The sequence below is a fragment of the Eurytemora carolleeae genome, unplaced genomic scaffold (assembly GCF_000591075.1).
Source record: "Eurytemora carolleeae unplaced genomic scaffold, Eaff_2.0 scaffold643, whole genome shotgun sequence".
NCBI lineage: Eukaryota > Metazoa > Arthropoda > Copepoda > Calanoida > Temoridae > Eurytemora > Eurytemora carolleeae.
Window position 1 is genome coordinate 173755 of NW_019396547.1, and position 15146 is coordinate 188900.

The window sequence follows — 15146 nt, forward strand, 5'->3', positions numbered from 1 at the left end:
CCCCCCCCCAGCAGGAATAGGGTTAAAGTGATATCTACTCTCACAACTCAACATCCAGAAATTCTGAAGAATGCCAATCATGAAGCAATGCACAAATATGAACTTCTCAAAAAAATGTGCAGCTCCTACTGCACTCAACAAAAAGAACATGTTCACAATTTAAATAGAAGATGGGCGCGAAGCGCCCTAAAAGCCTAGTTACTTTAAAATTAAGTCTAACCTAATTTAGACCTATTATTAGTTCAGAATTGCTTTTCATTCTAAAAGTCAGAAACCTATATTCCTAAGAGTTAATGCACAATGTAGATTTCAGAAGTAAAGAATTTGATAAGAAACAAGATGTTATAAGGAGAAGGATTTTATTTTTTTCTCTATTTGTCATGTCTCATTTTCTAGGCTTCACTTTCAAACAATAATGTCTTAGAACACTGATCTACGAATTATGATCCCCCCAGGTAGAATTTCTGATCGGGTCATTGTGTACAGTGGCTGTACAACAAGAAGTCTAAAATTCCAGATGCCCCCTCTCTTACTAATATCTCGATGATTAATCCTCATCATCCTCCACCTTGGGATTAATATTGTCATTAATTAATCCTCATTATTATCCAACTTGGGATTAATATTTTCATTAATTAATCCTCATCATCATCCACCTTGGGATTAATATTTTCATTAATTAATCCTCATTATTATCCACCTTGGGATTAATATTGTTATTAATTAATCCTCATCATCATCCACCTTGGGATTAATATTTTTATTAATTAATCCTCATCATTATCCATCTTGGGATTAATATTGTCGTTAGTTAAACCTCATCATTATCCACCTAGTTAGGGATTAATATTTTCATTACTTAATCCCAATCCTTATCATCACCTTGGGATTAATCTTTTGATTGTCTAACCCTAATCCTCATTATCCAAATAATCAATTAAATCTACTCTTCATCTATCATCATTCATCAATTTTAAATTCAATATCTAATTTTTACTTTTTTCAATTCATTAACATCATTCAATTAGTTATCCATTCTTTTATCATTGATATCTATTATCCACATAACTCATGCATAATGAGTCCATTTCTCTGTTGCCACCTGATTGTACTTGATAATCTATTTCAGTGAAGTGTATGCATTTTTGTACTGCAGTGTAATGTCTCTGGGCTATAAAGTAAACAAAATACGGATGTCACAACCTGAAATGTGATTGTTCTTTCACATAAAAATCAATGAAATATTCTGTTCAAAGGAAACTGTTATGTGAATTATGAAAATCAAATGCTTTTAACCTCCTCGGATACTAAACGAACACTGATGCATCTATTCTTGTTCATAAATACAGCCCAGAGAGAATTGGTTTAATATGTGCGCATAAAATACACAACCATAATTAACTTTCCTTGCCTTATTACCTTGGTTAAACCTAACCTTGTGAAGGTCAACCTACCGAAAGCAATTCAAAAATTCAGACTTTTTGTTCAAAAGTACCAACAAGCCCAAATTTTCTAATCCCTCTATATTTTCAACCTGATATTTTATACTTCAAACTAAGATTATTTGACCTAACAGTAGTGGTACAGAACTCATAGTTTGAATTATTTAAGGTCTACGACATTGAGTTGCTTAGATATAGGGATTAGAAAATCAGAGTTTGTGGCAAAGTCTCAATTCCTTATTTATCTCACCTCTACATGATTGTTCTGTAGGAACTGCTGCAGACCAGCCGGGTCATTATTTGAGATAAAATTCAGAAAGGCGTAGATAGATAACCCTACATCCATACTTCCTTCTTCAACCTGATAGATAGATAGATAGATAGATAGATTGATAGATAGATAAATCACAGGTTGGAGCTCTTGGATGAGGAATTAACTTAATCTGATGTCATATTACTTATATAAAAATTCGATCTCGGGCAAAACAATTAAAACAAATTTAATTTCAGTGCAATTTTATTAATTGATCTTTATGTCATCAACACAATCTGGTTCAGTGCACGGCTCAGTGCACTGTTCGAGAAAGATGCACTTTATGTTATTGAAAACAAGAGTTGCTGACTGAAAAAAAATACTTACGTAATTGATAAGTGTGCCCTTATGTGTACTCTGTGGCTAGAGAAACATCTTTAATTATTAATTGTGTCCTGTCTATGTACTCTGTGGCTAGAGAAACATCTTTAATTATTAATTGTGTCCTATCTATGTACTCTGTGGCTAGAGAAACATCTTTAATTATTAATTGTGTCCTGTCTATGTACTCTGTGGCAAGAGAAAAATCTTTAATTATTAATTGTGTCCTATCTATGTACTCCGTGGCTACACACATCTTTAATTATCAATTGTGTCCTAGCTATGTACTCCGTGGCTACAAACATCTTTAATTATTAATTGTGTCCTATCTATGTACTCTGTGGCTACAAACATCTTTAATTATCAATTGTGTCCTATCTATGTACTCTGTGGCTGAACACATCTTTAATTATTAATTTTGTCCTATCTATGTACCCTGTAACTTCAAAAATCAGTAATTATCAATTTTGTCCTTTTTTACGTACTCTGTGGCTACAAAACATCTTTAATTATTAGTTGTGACCTATCTATGTACTCCGTGGCTACAAACATCTTTAATTATCAATTGTGTCCTATCTATGTACTCTGTGGCTAAAAACATCTTTAATTATTAATTGTGTCCTATCTATGTTCTCTGTGGCTACAAACAACTGTAACTATTAATTGTGTCCTATCTATGTACTCTGTGGCTACAAACATCTTTAATTATTAATTGCGTCCTATCTATGTACTCTGTGGCTACAACCATCTTTAATTATTGAATGTGTCCTGTCTATGTGCTCTGTGGCTACATCTGTAATTCACAAGATAAAAGTTCCGTCTTGACTAACTGTTAATAAATAAATGTAATGAAACCCAGCGCTAATCCAATTAATAAAGAGCCGGGTTTATAAAAAAGGATCTTTGTTTAATTAAATAATTTCCAAGCAAAGAGTAATATAAGATATAATTTGCCAACTCATGATGAAATAAGAAAACTGACATTTTATTAATCAGCTGTCTTTAGTTTATGTTTACAATTCACATCAGGCTTTCATGATAAACAACATATTTAAACATTTCCATCATATAAATCTTAATTTACAACTCCATCCCCTATCAGATACGTGATAAATTGAGAATTTATAATTCATAATTGAAATAAAAAGTAGAAGGCCTCTTTGCAAGGTTTGCTTGACATTTGAAAAGTATAAAAAATCGATTTTCACTTAATAAAACATACATGATGTCTCCCCTTCTGACGGAGACAGTGAAAACTGTTGAATCTAAAATTGAAGAAAAAGAAGAAATCCGGGAATTCATTTCAGCCTGCTTTCAACAGTCCACCGAGAAAACTGGGGTCAATGAAACGTAGTTTGTATTTTTTTAAGATCATGACACGGCACCACGGCACAATTAGCTGATCTATATTTTTCCTCATAAACGTCATGTGTCTTAATAACAAACGTTTAGTAAGAAATTATGATTATAATGTTAAGGCTTTCTAACAATCATAAATATCCTTAAAATTCTGTTTGTAATTTCTAAGAAAATATTTATTATTCCGAAATTTTATCGGTATTCAACAGTTGAAATGGAATATATCTCGAGTACAGGTTTTAATGATTTAACAAAGAAAAAGAGTTGATATTCTAATCCTAATATCTTTCCAATATAGTGTCGTAGAACTTTAATATTTCAAATTATGAATTCTGTTAGATCAAATAATCAAAATATCAAAGGTGTACACCATCAGGTTGCACAGATTTGGGGATTAGAAAATGTTAATTGGACTGTAAAGTATGCAAGTAAAGAACTCTTGACACCATGGCGACAGATATTTCTGACTAATCAGAGACTCAAGAATATTAACCTTCTGACTTATTGCCATTGAAAAAGAAAAAAAAATACGGAAATATGTTTATGTGGATTTTAAAGAAATGAAAATATATTTAATTTTCATGAAACAACTATAAAGCTGACATGGCTACAATGTTAAAAGACGCAAAATTTACAGTTTTCTTGTACAATTTGAACAAAAAGTATTTCTTTGAAATCTGAGAATTAAAGGGACTGTAAGCGTAATTCCATGTGACTTTCCATTTTTAGAGCTAGGATGTCCGATTTACAACGGTACCCTTTAAACCTTTGTTTAGACAACTATAGAGTAGATATATACCCTTATTTGTACAGCTAAAGATTGAGTGCCGGGAGACTCGAGGTTACAGTGTACATTGTACTCTCCGAGCTCGTGTACACTTGCGCGGTTTTTCGGCACTTAATTACCCGCTATATAAATAAGAATATCAACGAAATCCTATGATCAAACAAAGGTTTAATCGGATATTCCAATCTATAAACGGAAGTTCACTTAAAATTATGCTAACAGTCCTTTTGAATTTAAAATCTGAAAAAATGTGGATACCTGCTTGTCAGGAAAGAAGGTTCCGTATGAAAAGGGAGCTTGAATCCTTCCGATAATCCCCCTTCTCCAGTCTGCCTTCTTACCCCCTTCCTCATCACACGCTAGTATGGGAACATATGCAACCCCTCCTCCCAACATTCTAGCAGATTGCAATATTAATACAAGAAATATTTATAGCTAACATGCTTTTACTTCGAGACTCTTTTAAAGGTAAGAATTTTTTATTTATGGATTAGAAACTTAACAAAGCGCTTAAAGGAAGATCCATCTTGACATTTTGTGACTTCTTATGTTGCATTTACTTACATGTGATAAAGAAAGAAAACTACGAAATAGGAAGACGACTTTTAGACTGAAGTTATGACTTGCAATAGTCCAATGAGCATGGCACATAACAATTGTGCAGTGTAAACAGACCCATATTTTACTTAGTCTGTGATTTTATAAGTAAAACTGTTTGCTTCGTAACAGTGTTTTCAATAAAGAAAAATTGCCCCCCCCCCTCTCTCGGCATCTTTTCTACTATTTTTACATTTTCTCTTTCTTAATTTGTAATATAGTATTTAGAAAGTAAAAAGAAGGAAACTGACTTTGGTTGGTTTACCGCAATACTTATATACATTATACAAACTAATTTATGTACAAACTTTTGTACTCTATTTAAAATCATTGAGAATTAAGGCATATGATACAAAATTAATACTTTTATTCTTCTTAAAAGTACAATGTATAATGTACTTGTTTTTTTTCGAAAGATTTTTATTTTCTTAAATTTCTGTTTATCATTTGTTTCATTTCTCTCAAATATTTTTTTTGATTTCTGTTCAAAACATCTTTTAATTTGTCTATGGTTCGAATTGGGGCTTTACCAAAAACTTAAATTTTCTTGTAGCCATATCTTTGCAACATGATGGTGTAAACCTTTGATATTTCAAACTTAGATTAGTTGATCTAACAAAATTCATAGTTTGAAATATCTAAGGTCTACAATTTTCATTCGGTAGCAAAGATATACTAATTAGAAAATCAGAGTTTGTGGCAAAGACTCAATTCCTGTTTAAAGCACGTTTTAATTTGTCTGACTTCAACTTAATCAAGGAATTATGATTCTAGAAGAAGATGACAAAAACTAATTAATTATTCTTCTTTCCTTTCTTCCCTTTGATGTCTTACTGAGAGAATTTAGAACAATATATGTTGTATATATTCCAGAAAGGAATTGCTTCAAACTGATAAAATGTAAAATTTTATAATTTTGCTACATTTAGACCCTTAAAACTATGGAATAGAAAGACGACATTTAAACTGTCGTATGTGTGCTTAATGTTGTTATGAAGGAAATAGGTTTAACAGTAGTTTGAAAATCAACGTATTAACTTAAATGGCCGTGGGATGCTAGATCGACTATTGAAAGTTTATTAAATTCTAACAAAATTTCGTAATTTAGAAATATATTCGGGTATTCGATGGACATTTGGGTATCCATGGATACTCATAATCACGATTTATTGATCTCGATATCCACTGTAGGCAATTTTAATTTGCGGATAAATGCTATAATCTCTTGATTTCAGTTATCACTTCAAGGTATAATTACACGTTGTTTATTGAATAGAAAATAAATTAATCTGCAGGTTAGCAAAAGAAGGAGATCATCTACAATGCAAAAGTTCCCAACTCTGATCTCCTTTTTCAAATGTTAAAAGTGTCTTGTTCCTGTATACAATATACACATTCTTGGTATGCGGGATCCAGAATCACTTAACTTCAAGTGTTTTCATTGGCTACAAATATAAATTGAAAATGTTGAACTCCAGGTTTAGAGTATATACTCAGCCTACATAAAGGTTTAAAGGTTAGACCATCTGCTGGATTGAAAACCCAATTTTAAATAATGTAAGGTATATACAGAAGTATCGGAATATAAGTAGGGCTGGGCGTCGTTCTCAGGAAACGATTTTTCTTTAACGGAACGAACGGAATTATCAAGAACGATGCCATTGTTCCGAAAAAAACGGAAACATAGAATGTATTCTTAAATTTTTTGGAACGATCTATAAAAAGAAATAATGAGGAACAAACCATCTAGCGGAACGAACGGCTGGAACCATTCTCCTCAAAGAATGTAACAGAATGGGGATAGAACATTTGGAAAAAGAACGAAAAAGTAACGAACGATGAAGCTAAAAACCCTCGTTCTGGAACGAGGAATGAATGATTTAAAAAAATTGGGAACACAACCAGCCCTAAATATAAGGAACCTGCAACCTCACAGGGGATGGATAATAAAGTTTGTCTAAAAAATATTAAAACTCTTAAATGCACTCTACTCAAGGTTTGCAGGGAACAATGCAATAGAATCTAGCTTTTATTAAAAATATAAATTATTAAAAAACCATTAGTGGCTGTATGATAAAATTTTATGATAAAATCAGTGTGCAAGGTGAACTTTGGAAAGCTATCATTATTTTATCACTGGATTTTAAACCTTGAATTATAAATAATTAGCTTATTTTAAACCTTGATTTATATAATTAGCTTATTCTAAACCTTGATTTATAAAGAATTAGCTTATTTTAAACCTTGATTTATAGATAATTAGCTTATTTTAAACCTTGATTTATAAATAATTAGCTTATTTTGAAAACGTGAATAAAGAAATGACGAGGGTATTAAAATTTCAATTATGTATAGAGATAATCTATAATACAAAGCTTTCCTATATAGATATTTGTATGTCCGCAGCTATAGGTAGCTAAACGGGTATACCAAATTGGCTGACATTTTTTGTGAGAATCAATGGGTACCCTGGGGGTAACAAAAGCCTAAAATGATTTTTAATTCTCAGCTAGTATTAGATAAATCTTTTCATTTTTATATTTTTTTGACTTGTATTTTTGTTTCTACGTAAAACAAAACATCAAAACAGCAAATTTAAAATGCTGTTTCTAAAGTTTGTAAATCCTCCAATGAACCCAATGGCGTATACGTATAAGTTTGAAATATCAAAGGTATAGAGATTATAAAATTTGAGTTTGTGGCAAAGACTCAAGTACTATAACAGTAGGCTTGATTTAGTTTTATAAATAAACTCAAATTTTTCATCTAGTTTTTTTTTATCTTGCTAATAATCTCTAAATCTAGGCTTTGATAGAAAACATTTAAAAATACGGTATTTAATATCATATGACAGAATTAAGATTTAATGTTTAAAGTTGCAATCTGCCGAAAACGTTCCATGACCGAAGAGTGTCTTGAGTATGACGTGTCGTGATAAATTCAAGGTATTTAATATTTTTATGATTAATTGATTTATAAACACTCCGGTTAATCCGTTTGGCCAGCTATAGGCTAGCTGACAAATATATATATATGAGCGAAGAGTTTTATTAAATATATTGATTCGTAAACATTGCAGTATCTAGTACTTCTAAAGTCCTTACTATTTATTTAAACTATTAGAAGAATCTTTAAAATGTTGCCAAATATGTCGACCCGAAAGCATTTTAAAATGTTTACATTGCTGGTTAGAAATGTTAACACAATGTTAGCGTTATTTCAAATATATTTATATTCCTTAACAACATTTTTGTTCTATCTAACAAAATGATCTAAATATCAAGCAAAATGTTCATAATATTGAAGCGAATGTTGGTTATATGGAAAAAAAATGTTCGTGATATAAAATAAAATGTTCATAATATTGAACAAAATCTTCATAATAGCAAACAAAATGTTCCTAATATCGAAAAGAATGTTCGTAATATGGAACAAAATGTTCTGAATTAATCTAAGGGTAAATAAATGCATTGAATAAAGAATTCGGACCAGTAAAACTTTTAGAAAATTTTCTGTTCTTAAACCTTTCCCTTCGATCTTACTTAAATATCAGTCAGGAATGAAGTATTATTTCCCCAAACCCTACTTTCTTCGAGTAATTTTTACCATATATCCTAATTAGAAAATAGATGAAGGTTACATTGGATTCATGAATAAATACTATAACAGTGGACAAAGTCAAAACAAGAAAGTTTTTGAAGAAATAGATTTTTATATTTTCCTTTAAGACAGACAATGTAAACATATACCTCAAATATTTCTATAATAGTTCCCTTTGAACTTGAAACGTTGATTTCCTAATAAATTGCAAGCCTTTTTTTGGCTTTTATACACGAAATATTTACAATAGGTAATTAAACATTCGACATATTTTTCATAATTAAAGAGACTGTAAGAGTAATTTCAAGTTGCCCTTAATGCAAGATGACGATGCCTGATTCACAACGGTTCCCTTTAAACCTTTATCTTATATTATTATTTTTATAAGTCACTCTTGCACAGAAACCACAATTTTAATAAATCAGTTTTCAAAATTTTAAACATTAATATTCAATTATAATACTTGATCTGACGCAGCTGTTAAAGGGTACCGTCGTGAATCGTGCTTTACCATCTGTGGGTGGAGTGTTGACTTCAAAATTATGCGTACAGTTCCTTTAAGTGTGTAAATATTCACTTAAACCAATCCTTGAAGTTATATTGTTAGAATAGAATCTGTAGGTTTGCTGGGAACCATTAGAACCATTATATGTCGCAAACATCAAATTCGATTTAATGGAACATTACTGGTTGTTGAGTACCAGAGTGTTTGCAAATAATTGATATTTAAAATTTAGTAAATTTATGCAATAGAGTGCCATATTCGATTTACAATGGTGTCATTAAAAGATTTGTATAATCAATTATGAATAAGATATCCACACTTTTGTATTTGAAAACTGTTTATTTTCACTTGCACATTTCTTGCTAAAAACAATGGGTGTTCTCCTCTTAGTATTACGAAGACAATTCCTTTAAAATTAGATCAAATAATTCGGCAATAACAAAGGATTTAATAAGACAATAAACTTAATATTATTTAATTTTTCCTTTTATCTCAGATTTAGAAAATTAAAATAATAAAACTATTTATTAAATGAGTAAAATTTGATGACATACTTTAAGGAGAAAATGGAATCTAAACGTAAAATGACCCGGACGCTTTTTTTCATTTTAGAGTCCAAAAACTGAAAATTAGAGACTTTTTAGGAGTAATTTTATGTGACAAGTTGCACTATGCTTGAGTTTCTTTATATCTAATTGTCAACTATTCCCTTTAAACCCAGCAAAAGCAACGAAATAAACATTGATCTTGATCTATTAACAAATAAATCTTGATCTATCTACAAATACATCTTGTTCTATCAACAAATAAATCTTGATCTATCTACTAATAAATCTTGATTTATCTACAAATAAATCTTGATCTATCTACAAATAAATCTTGATCTATCTACAAATAAATCTTGATTTATCTACAAATAAATCTAGATGTATCTACAAATAAATTTTGATCTATCTACAAATAAATCTTGATTTATCTACAAATAAATCTAGATTTATCTACTAATAAATCTTGATCTATCTACAAATAAATCTTGATCTATCTACAAATAAATCTTGACCTATCTACAAATAAATCTTGATCCATCTCATCAATCAAAAAGTAACCCCCGACCTTGGTATTGAATTGTTGGATGCACTAACTTCATATATTTAACTGAACAATAAAATTTCTATTGTTTGAAGGTATAAAATATACTAGTGTATTTATTCCTCCCTATGTGAGTATATATACTACAACCTTATCTTTAATTGAATAAACCTATGTAATTATTTATATTTATATCACATATCAAATAAAAACTTTTTCTAACTTTGAACAAAATTACGACACTAATGAATCTGATATTTACAGCAGCAATGTTAGATTAAAACCCTCGGGAGGCAATCTAATTAATTGCGAATTTTTCTGGCAAGAAGTTGCGGATTTATAACTTCGAAAACATGAATGAGGTTTGATTTCTGAGCTCAAAAATATGTGTTACAAAACTAAATAGATTTTACAATTTTTAAAACATATAAAAAGAAGATGTTGATATAAATCAAAAATTTATATTTCGTTTAAAAGTGAAAAAATCTCCATAAGATTTGTTTAAAAGCTGAAAAAATTACATATCTCTTCATTGGCTTGAGGCAAAAAGGATGCACTAAATATAGAAGGGAATATTACATTGCAGTAAGTAAGTTATCCTTTATTTATGAAAACTAACAAAAACATCCAAAATTAATTGTTTAAGAAGAAAATATTGGAAACTTCCAAAAATAGAGGTTGTGGGAATACGCAGAGATGATGGCAAATCAGAGATGGTGACCAGAGATATTTCTACACTTAAGATGGCAATTTCAAACCTACTCGATCGATCACCATTATTCTTTATAAATCGATCTTTTCAATCGAGCTGATATCTTTCATTCCTATAGTTTAACACGAAATTCTCGATAATTTGCGTGATATAGGCCCTACACGTAAAAGTTTCCTATTTTTTTATTGTAATGAATATCTCTCGCATATCAAGTTATCAATCTTCTTCTCTACTTTAAAGAGATAAAGAAAACGAGAAATATAGCAAACCCTTTCCCTGTATGTAAAAAAGTTTTTTATGTCAAAAAATAAACGCCCATCTATATACAATATTTAATGTTAAAATCATAACATATTTTTTTAACGAAATAAATATTTTGTTTTAAAAGGAATATTTCCCTCCAATCCTAAAAAATATAAAACCAGATATATAAGGAAAAGGAAAGGAAAGGAAAAGAAAAATGATAGATTTATTTGTAATGTTTAAAAGAATAAGATAGGTTTTATGGGTTGTGAAAAATGCATCCTCCCTGTAATGAAGAGATAAATAGTTATTGCAGTTATGACATACAATTTAATCAATTTAATCTAGAAAGGAACTGAGTTTTTGCAACAAACTCAAATTTTCTAATACCTTTATCCTAAAAGCAATCTGACGGTGACTACCTTTGATATTTCAAACTATTTAATCTAAGAGAGTTCATATTTTTAAAAATCTAAGGTCTATGACATCGGGTTGCAAAGGTATTTCAGAGATTTGTTACCGTTTGCATATATTAATTTATTTTGATCAGTCTTATTTAGCTTTCAACTGAAATAAACACAACGATATGATTATGATTACACAAAATTGGTTCTAGGGCGCAAACCTTTTTATCATGAAGTTAAATAGAAAGCATTCTTTGATTTACGTGAAAATTGAAGTAAACTGCACGCATGATTTGAATACAGGGTGTCCCACGAAACATGACAATAGCAAGACGACTTGAAAGTCGTTTTTGATATTTGAATTTATTTGTGACATTTAGTCTTCTATCTACTTTAACATGTATGATTCTTGAAACAATTATCACATAATTCTCCTAGCCCTGGCATTTCCAAAAAGTGTTCTGCGTTTTTTGTGCTTTCAATATTACCGGAGATATAAAGAGTTTGGTTCAGATTTCAATTGTGTTAAATAAAAGCAAAATCTGAACGAAATTCTTCATATCTCGGGCAATATTGAAAGCACACAAAAGGCAGACCACATTTTGGAAATGGCAGGACTGCATGGGGAATTTTGTGATTATTATCTCTAGAAATTTAATTCTAAAATTAGGTCTTGCGTCATGTTTCGTGGGACACCCTGTATCTAATATTTAAACAAATAAAGAGATAAGTACGAAAAAATCATTGTGACATCCATAATTCAAAGTGTTATGAGGAGCAAATATGAAAATTAAAATGGCAGCAATTTCAAAAAGACCTTCAGGTTTTCCAAAAAGATAAAAATAGCTATAAAGGATTTTATTTACGTGTGCGTAAATTCAAAACTAGAGGACCTGCGAGGTCAAGACTAGAGGACCTGCGAGGTCAAAACTAGAAGACCTGCGAGGTCAAGACTAAAGGACCTGCGAGGTCAAAACTATAGGACCTGCGAGGTCACAAAGGCATAAATTTGACCTTCTGGGCTTTGCTAACACTCAGAGAAGATAATTCCCGATTTCTGTTTTGAAAATTCCCCAATTCAACTAAAAATTCCCAATTTTTTTATAGTACTGAATATACGTAGTAAAAGTACTTTTAATGGAATTTTTAAAATCCCTGAAAATTCCCAATGGGAATTCCCCTTTCAGCATTGGGTTATAAATTTCTTAGATTTCCCAAAAATGGGAAAAATTTCGCTAGTTGGCAACCCTGCTTCTTCTTCTGTCTATCTAAAAATGGATATTGAGACACCAATGTTAGCACACATTTGTTTCTAACAAGAACAAAATTAGTTACCTTCGCAGAAAACTCCTAACAGACATTCTTTAGTCAACTTATCACTTAAACTATTGATAAAACCAATTATCTGGGATTCCAGATTTGGTATTGAAGGAGGTGGGGAGGGGGGGTACTGCAGGGTTAAGACTGGTATGTATGGGGGGGGTGATAAGGTTAAGATAGCAGAATTAAATTTGATAACCTCTTATCTCTTAGCTTTATATGTACATAATATATATATATAGTGTATTTGAAATAGACATAACCACGTTTTCGTAAAAAATATTTTTTTTACTATATTTAATATCCAAATTTATGTTTATAAAACAATTAAAAATTTTCTCATGTGGCACTTGTCACAGGAAAGTAATAAGTTTTAAAGGGTTTTCTTTTTTATTCAGAAAAATTTCATTTTAACATTAAACATAGCTCTGAAACCTTAACAACAATTTTTCCAATGATATTAAATAAAAGGGTTTAGAAAAAAAATTAGATATAGAGATTAGAAAATTTGAGTTTGTTGTAAAAGCTCTTTTTTGTAATTTTCTAAATATAATGTTAAAAGGGTTTTAATTCCAAAAACCGTTTTAAATGATTAAAAACTCCTGGAAATCATTCATTTTTAAACACTTTTTAAAAACTTTATTTTGTTGCACAAAACAAAGTAGAGTTAGTAAAATATTTATGATTCTGTTTAGAACTTTAAATTCCTTTTAAGCTTACTCCCACCGGGGGGTCTTCCTTGACCTCTGTTTAAAAACTTGTTGATAAAAAATAAATGTTTATATTGTTTATAATAATCAATAATGAAGGGAGGTTATAAAAAGATACACTTTAGATATTAATACTAGAAAAGCTGGGGGGTCTGAATATATTTAAAGACTCCCCCCCCCCCCCCTAGAAAAAGGCCTTAGAGAACAGGTATAGGGATGAACTGCATGTTCATAGCCCAATTTTTCAAGGCTAGCTCATTGAAAAAAAATTAAATCGAGAACTTTTACAGTTTGGGTGCTAGGAGGCCCGCGTAAAATAAGTGTTCACTATGGTTTATAGGGTTACCAATGGTCAAGTTTTTAAGACAACGGCGCAACACAAAACGTTGGAGTAAATAACTTTTAACCGATTTTGAGCAAAACAAAATAATAGGAAGACCTCAATAACAAAATTGAAATAGGTTTAATAATGTACTGGTAGTTAAAATTTTGCCATTTATTGGATATGAACAAAACAGGAAAAATGAAAAGGGTTATAGGCTTACGGCAAAAAATTACCAATGGTGATCTCTACTACTAATCTTACTTCTATCTGTTGTTGCGTCTACATATAAGGAGAAAATTGTTAAAAGCGACTCTTACCGAAGAACGTAGCGTTCATACAAATTCAGAAAGTTGCAAGATACGACTCGGATCGCAAAAAATTCAATTTAATTCCAAAAAAAATCATTCCGATATTACAACCTATAATCATCGATAACTTTTCGACGCATTCGTATATAGTTAATATTTCATAAATATTTGTTTTAAATATACAATGCACTTAAAACGACGTTTTAGTCGTTTTCAACAGTTTTCTCCTTATAGGCGAATAGATAGATCATAGAAGTACGATTTGTAGCGATCTGCACCAACGATAATTTTTCCATCGTAAGTCTATACCCCCTTTCATTTTTTGCAAACACTCCCTTTAAAAAATATCTTTTATACCATTTCTGAGTTAAAATTGTTGAGGGGACAGTTGTTCTAATTTTCAGTGGCATTCCATAAAAAGAGGGGTACGCCAGATAATGAAACATTAAAATGTGCAAAGATTTCACGCATTCTTGATCCAACATAACTTTTAAGGGTGCTGTTGTGAATTAAACATACCATTTTCAAAATAAAGTGTCAAACTGTCCTGGCTAATAGTAACTGTCTATTTTTTCTCAATGATTTAATAATAAAAATTTATATAAAATCTAAAAAAATATAAATTTTTTTTCCAAATGCCATGAATTGCAGATATCTAGTAAACCTATGTTCGACTTTACAAAATTAACAATTCTGATTTTCTTATTTATAAACATAAACAGAGGTATCGTAAAAGTTTTAAATCTTTAACTTTTTTATTTATCATGTTTAAAACTTGTTTAAAACCGGGCTTTAATACTAACTGCCTGAGTCCTCAGGCACACTGCCTGAATGACTGCTTTTTCCTGTAACAAACTTAATCTTTGTTTTGACCCACTTTCACTTGTCAGATTTTGATAAAATTTAGCTTTTTAGAAAGCCTATGACATAAGAAAACAGATTGCACAAGTTTTGCGAAAAAAAAATTGCAAGGTTTTTGCAAACAACCTGTCAAAGGAAATTTGCACACTTTTAGTTTTTCTTGATTAAAAATCATGTTATTTAAAATTTTGCAAAAATTTTTGCATATTTGAAATGGCATGGTCAAGGGCTTTTCAAAAATGTATAATTT

At 30.4% G+C, this 15146-nt stretch overlaps 1 protein-coding gene across 1 annotated transcript in view; it reads right to left on the reverse strand.

Annotated features, from left to right (window-relative positions):
* Positions 1–10115, reverse strand: part of LOC111705292 (kinase D-interacting substrate of 220 kDa) — a 58442-nt gene extending 48327 nt beyond the window's left edge. Inside the window, exons 1-3 of the mRNA XM_023477785.1 lie at positions 10038–10115; positions 4481–4619; positions 1693–1803 (exon numbers count right to left, since the gene is read on the reverse strand). Of these exons, the coding sequence (XP_023333553.1) occupies positions 1693–1803; positions 4481–4618 (249 nt within the window). The 5' untranslated portion in view covers position 4619; positions 10038–10115. The remainder of the gene's footprint in view (positions 1–1692; positions 1804–4480; positions 4620–10037) is intronic.
* Positions 10116–15146: the final 5031 nt, after the last annotated feature.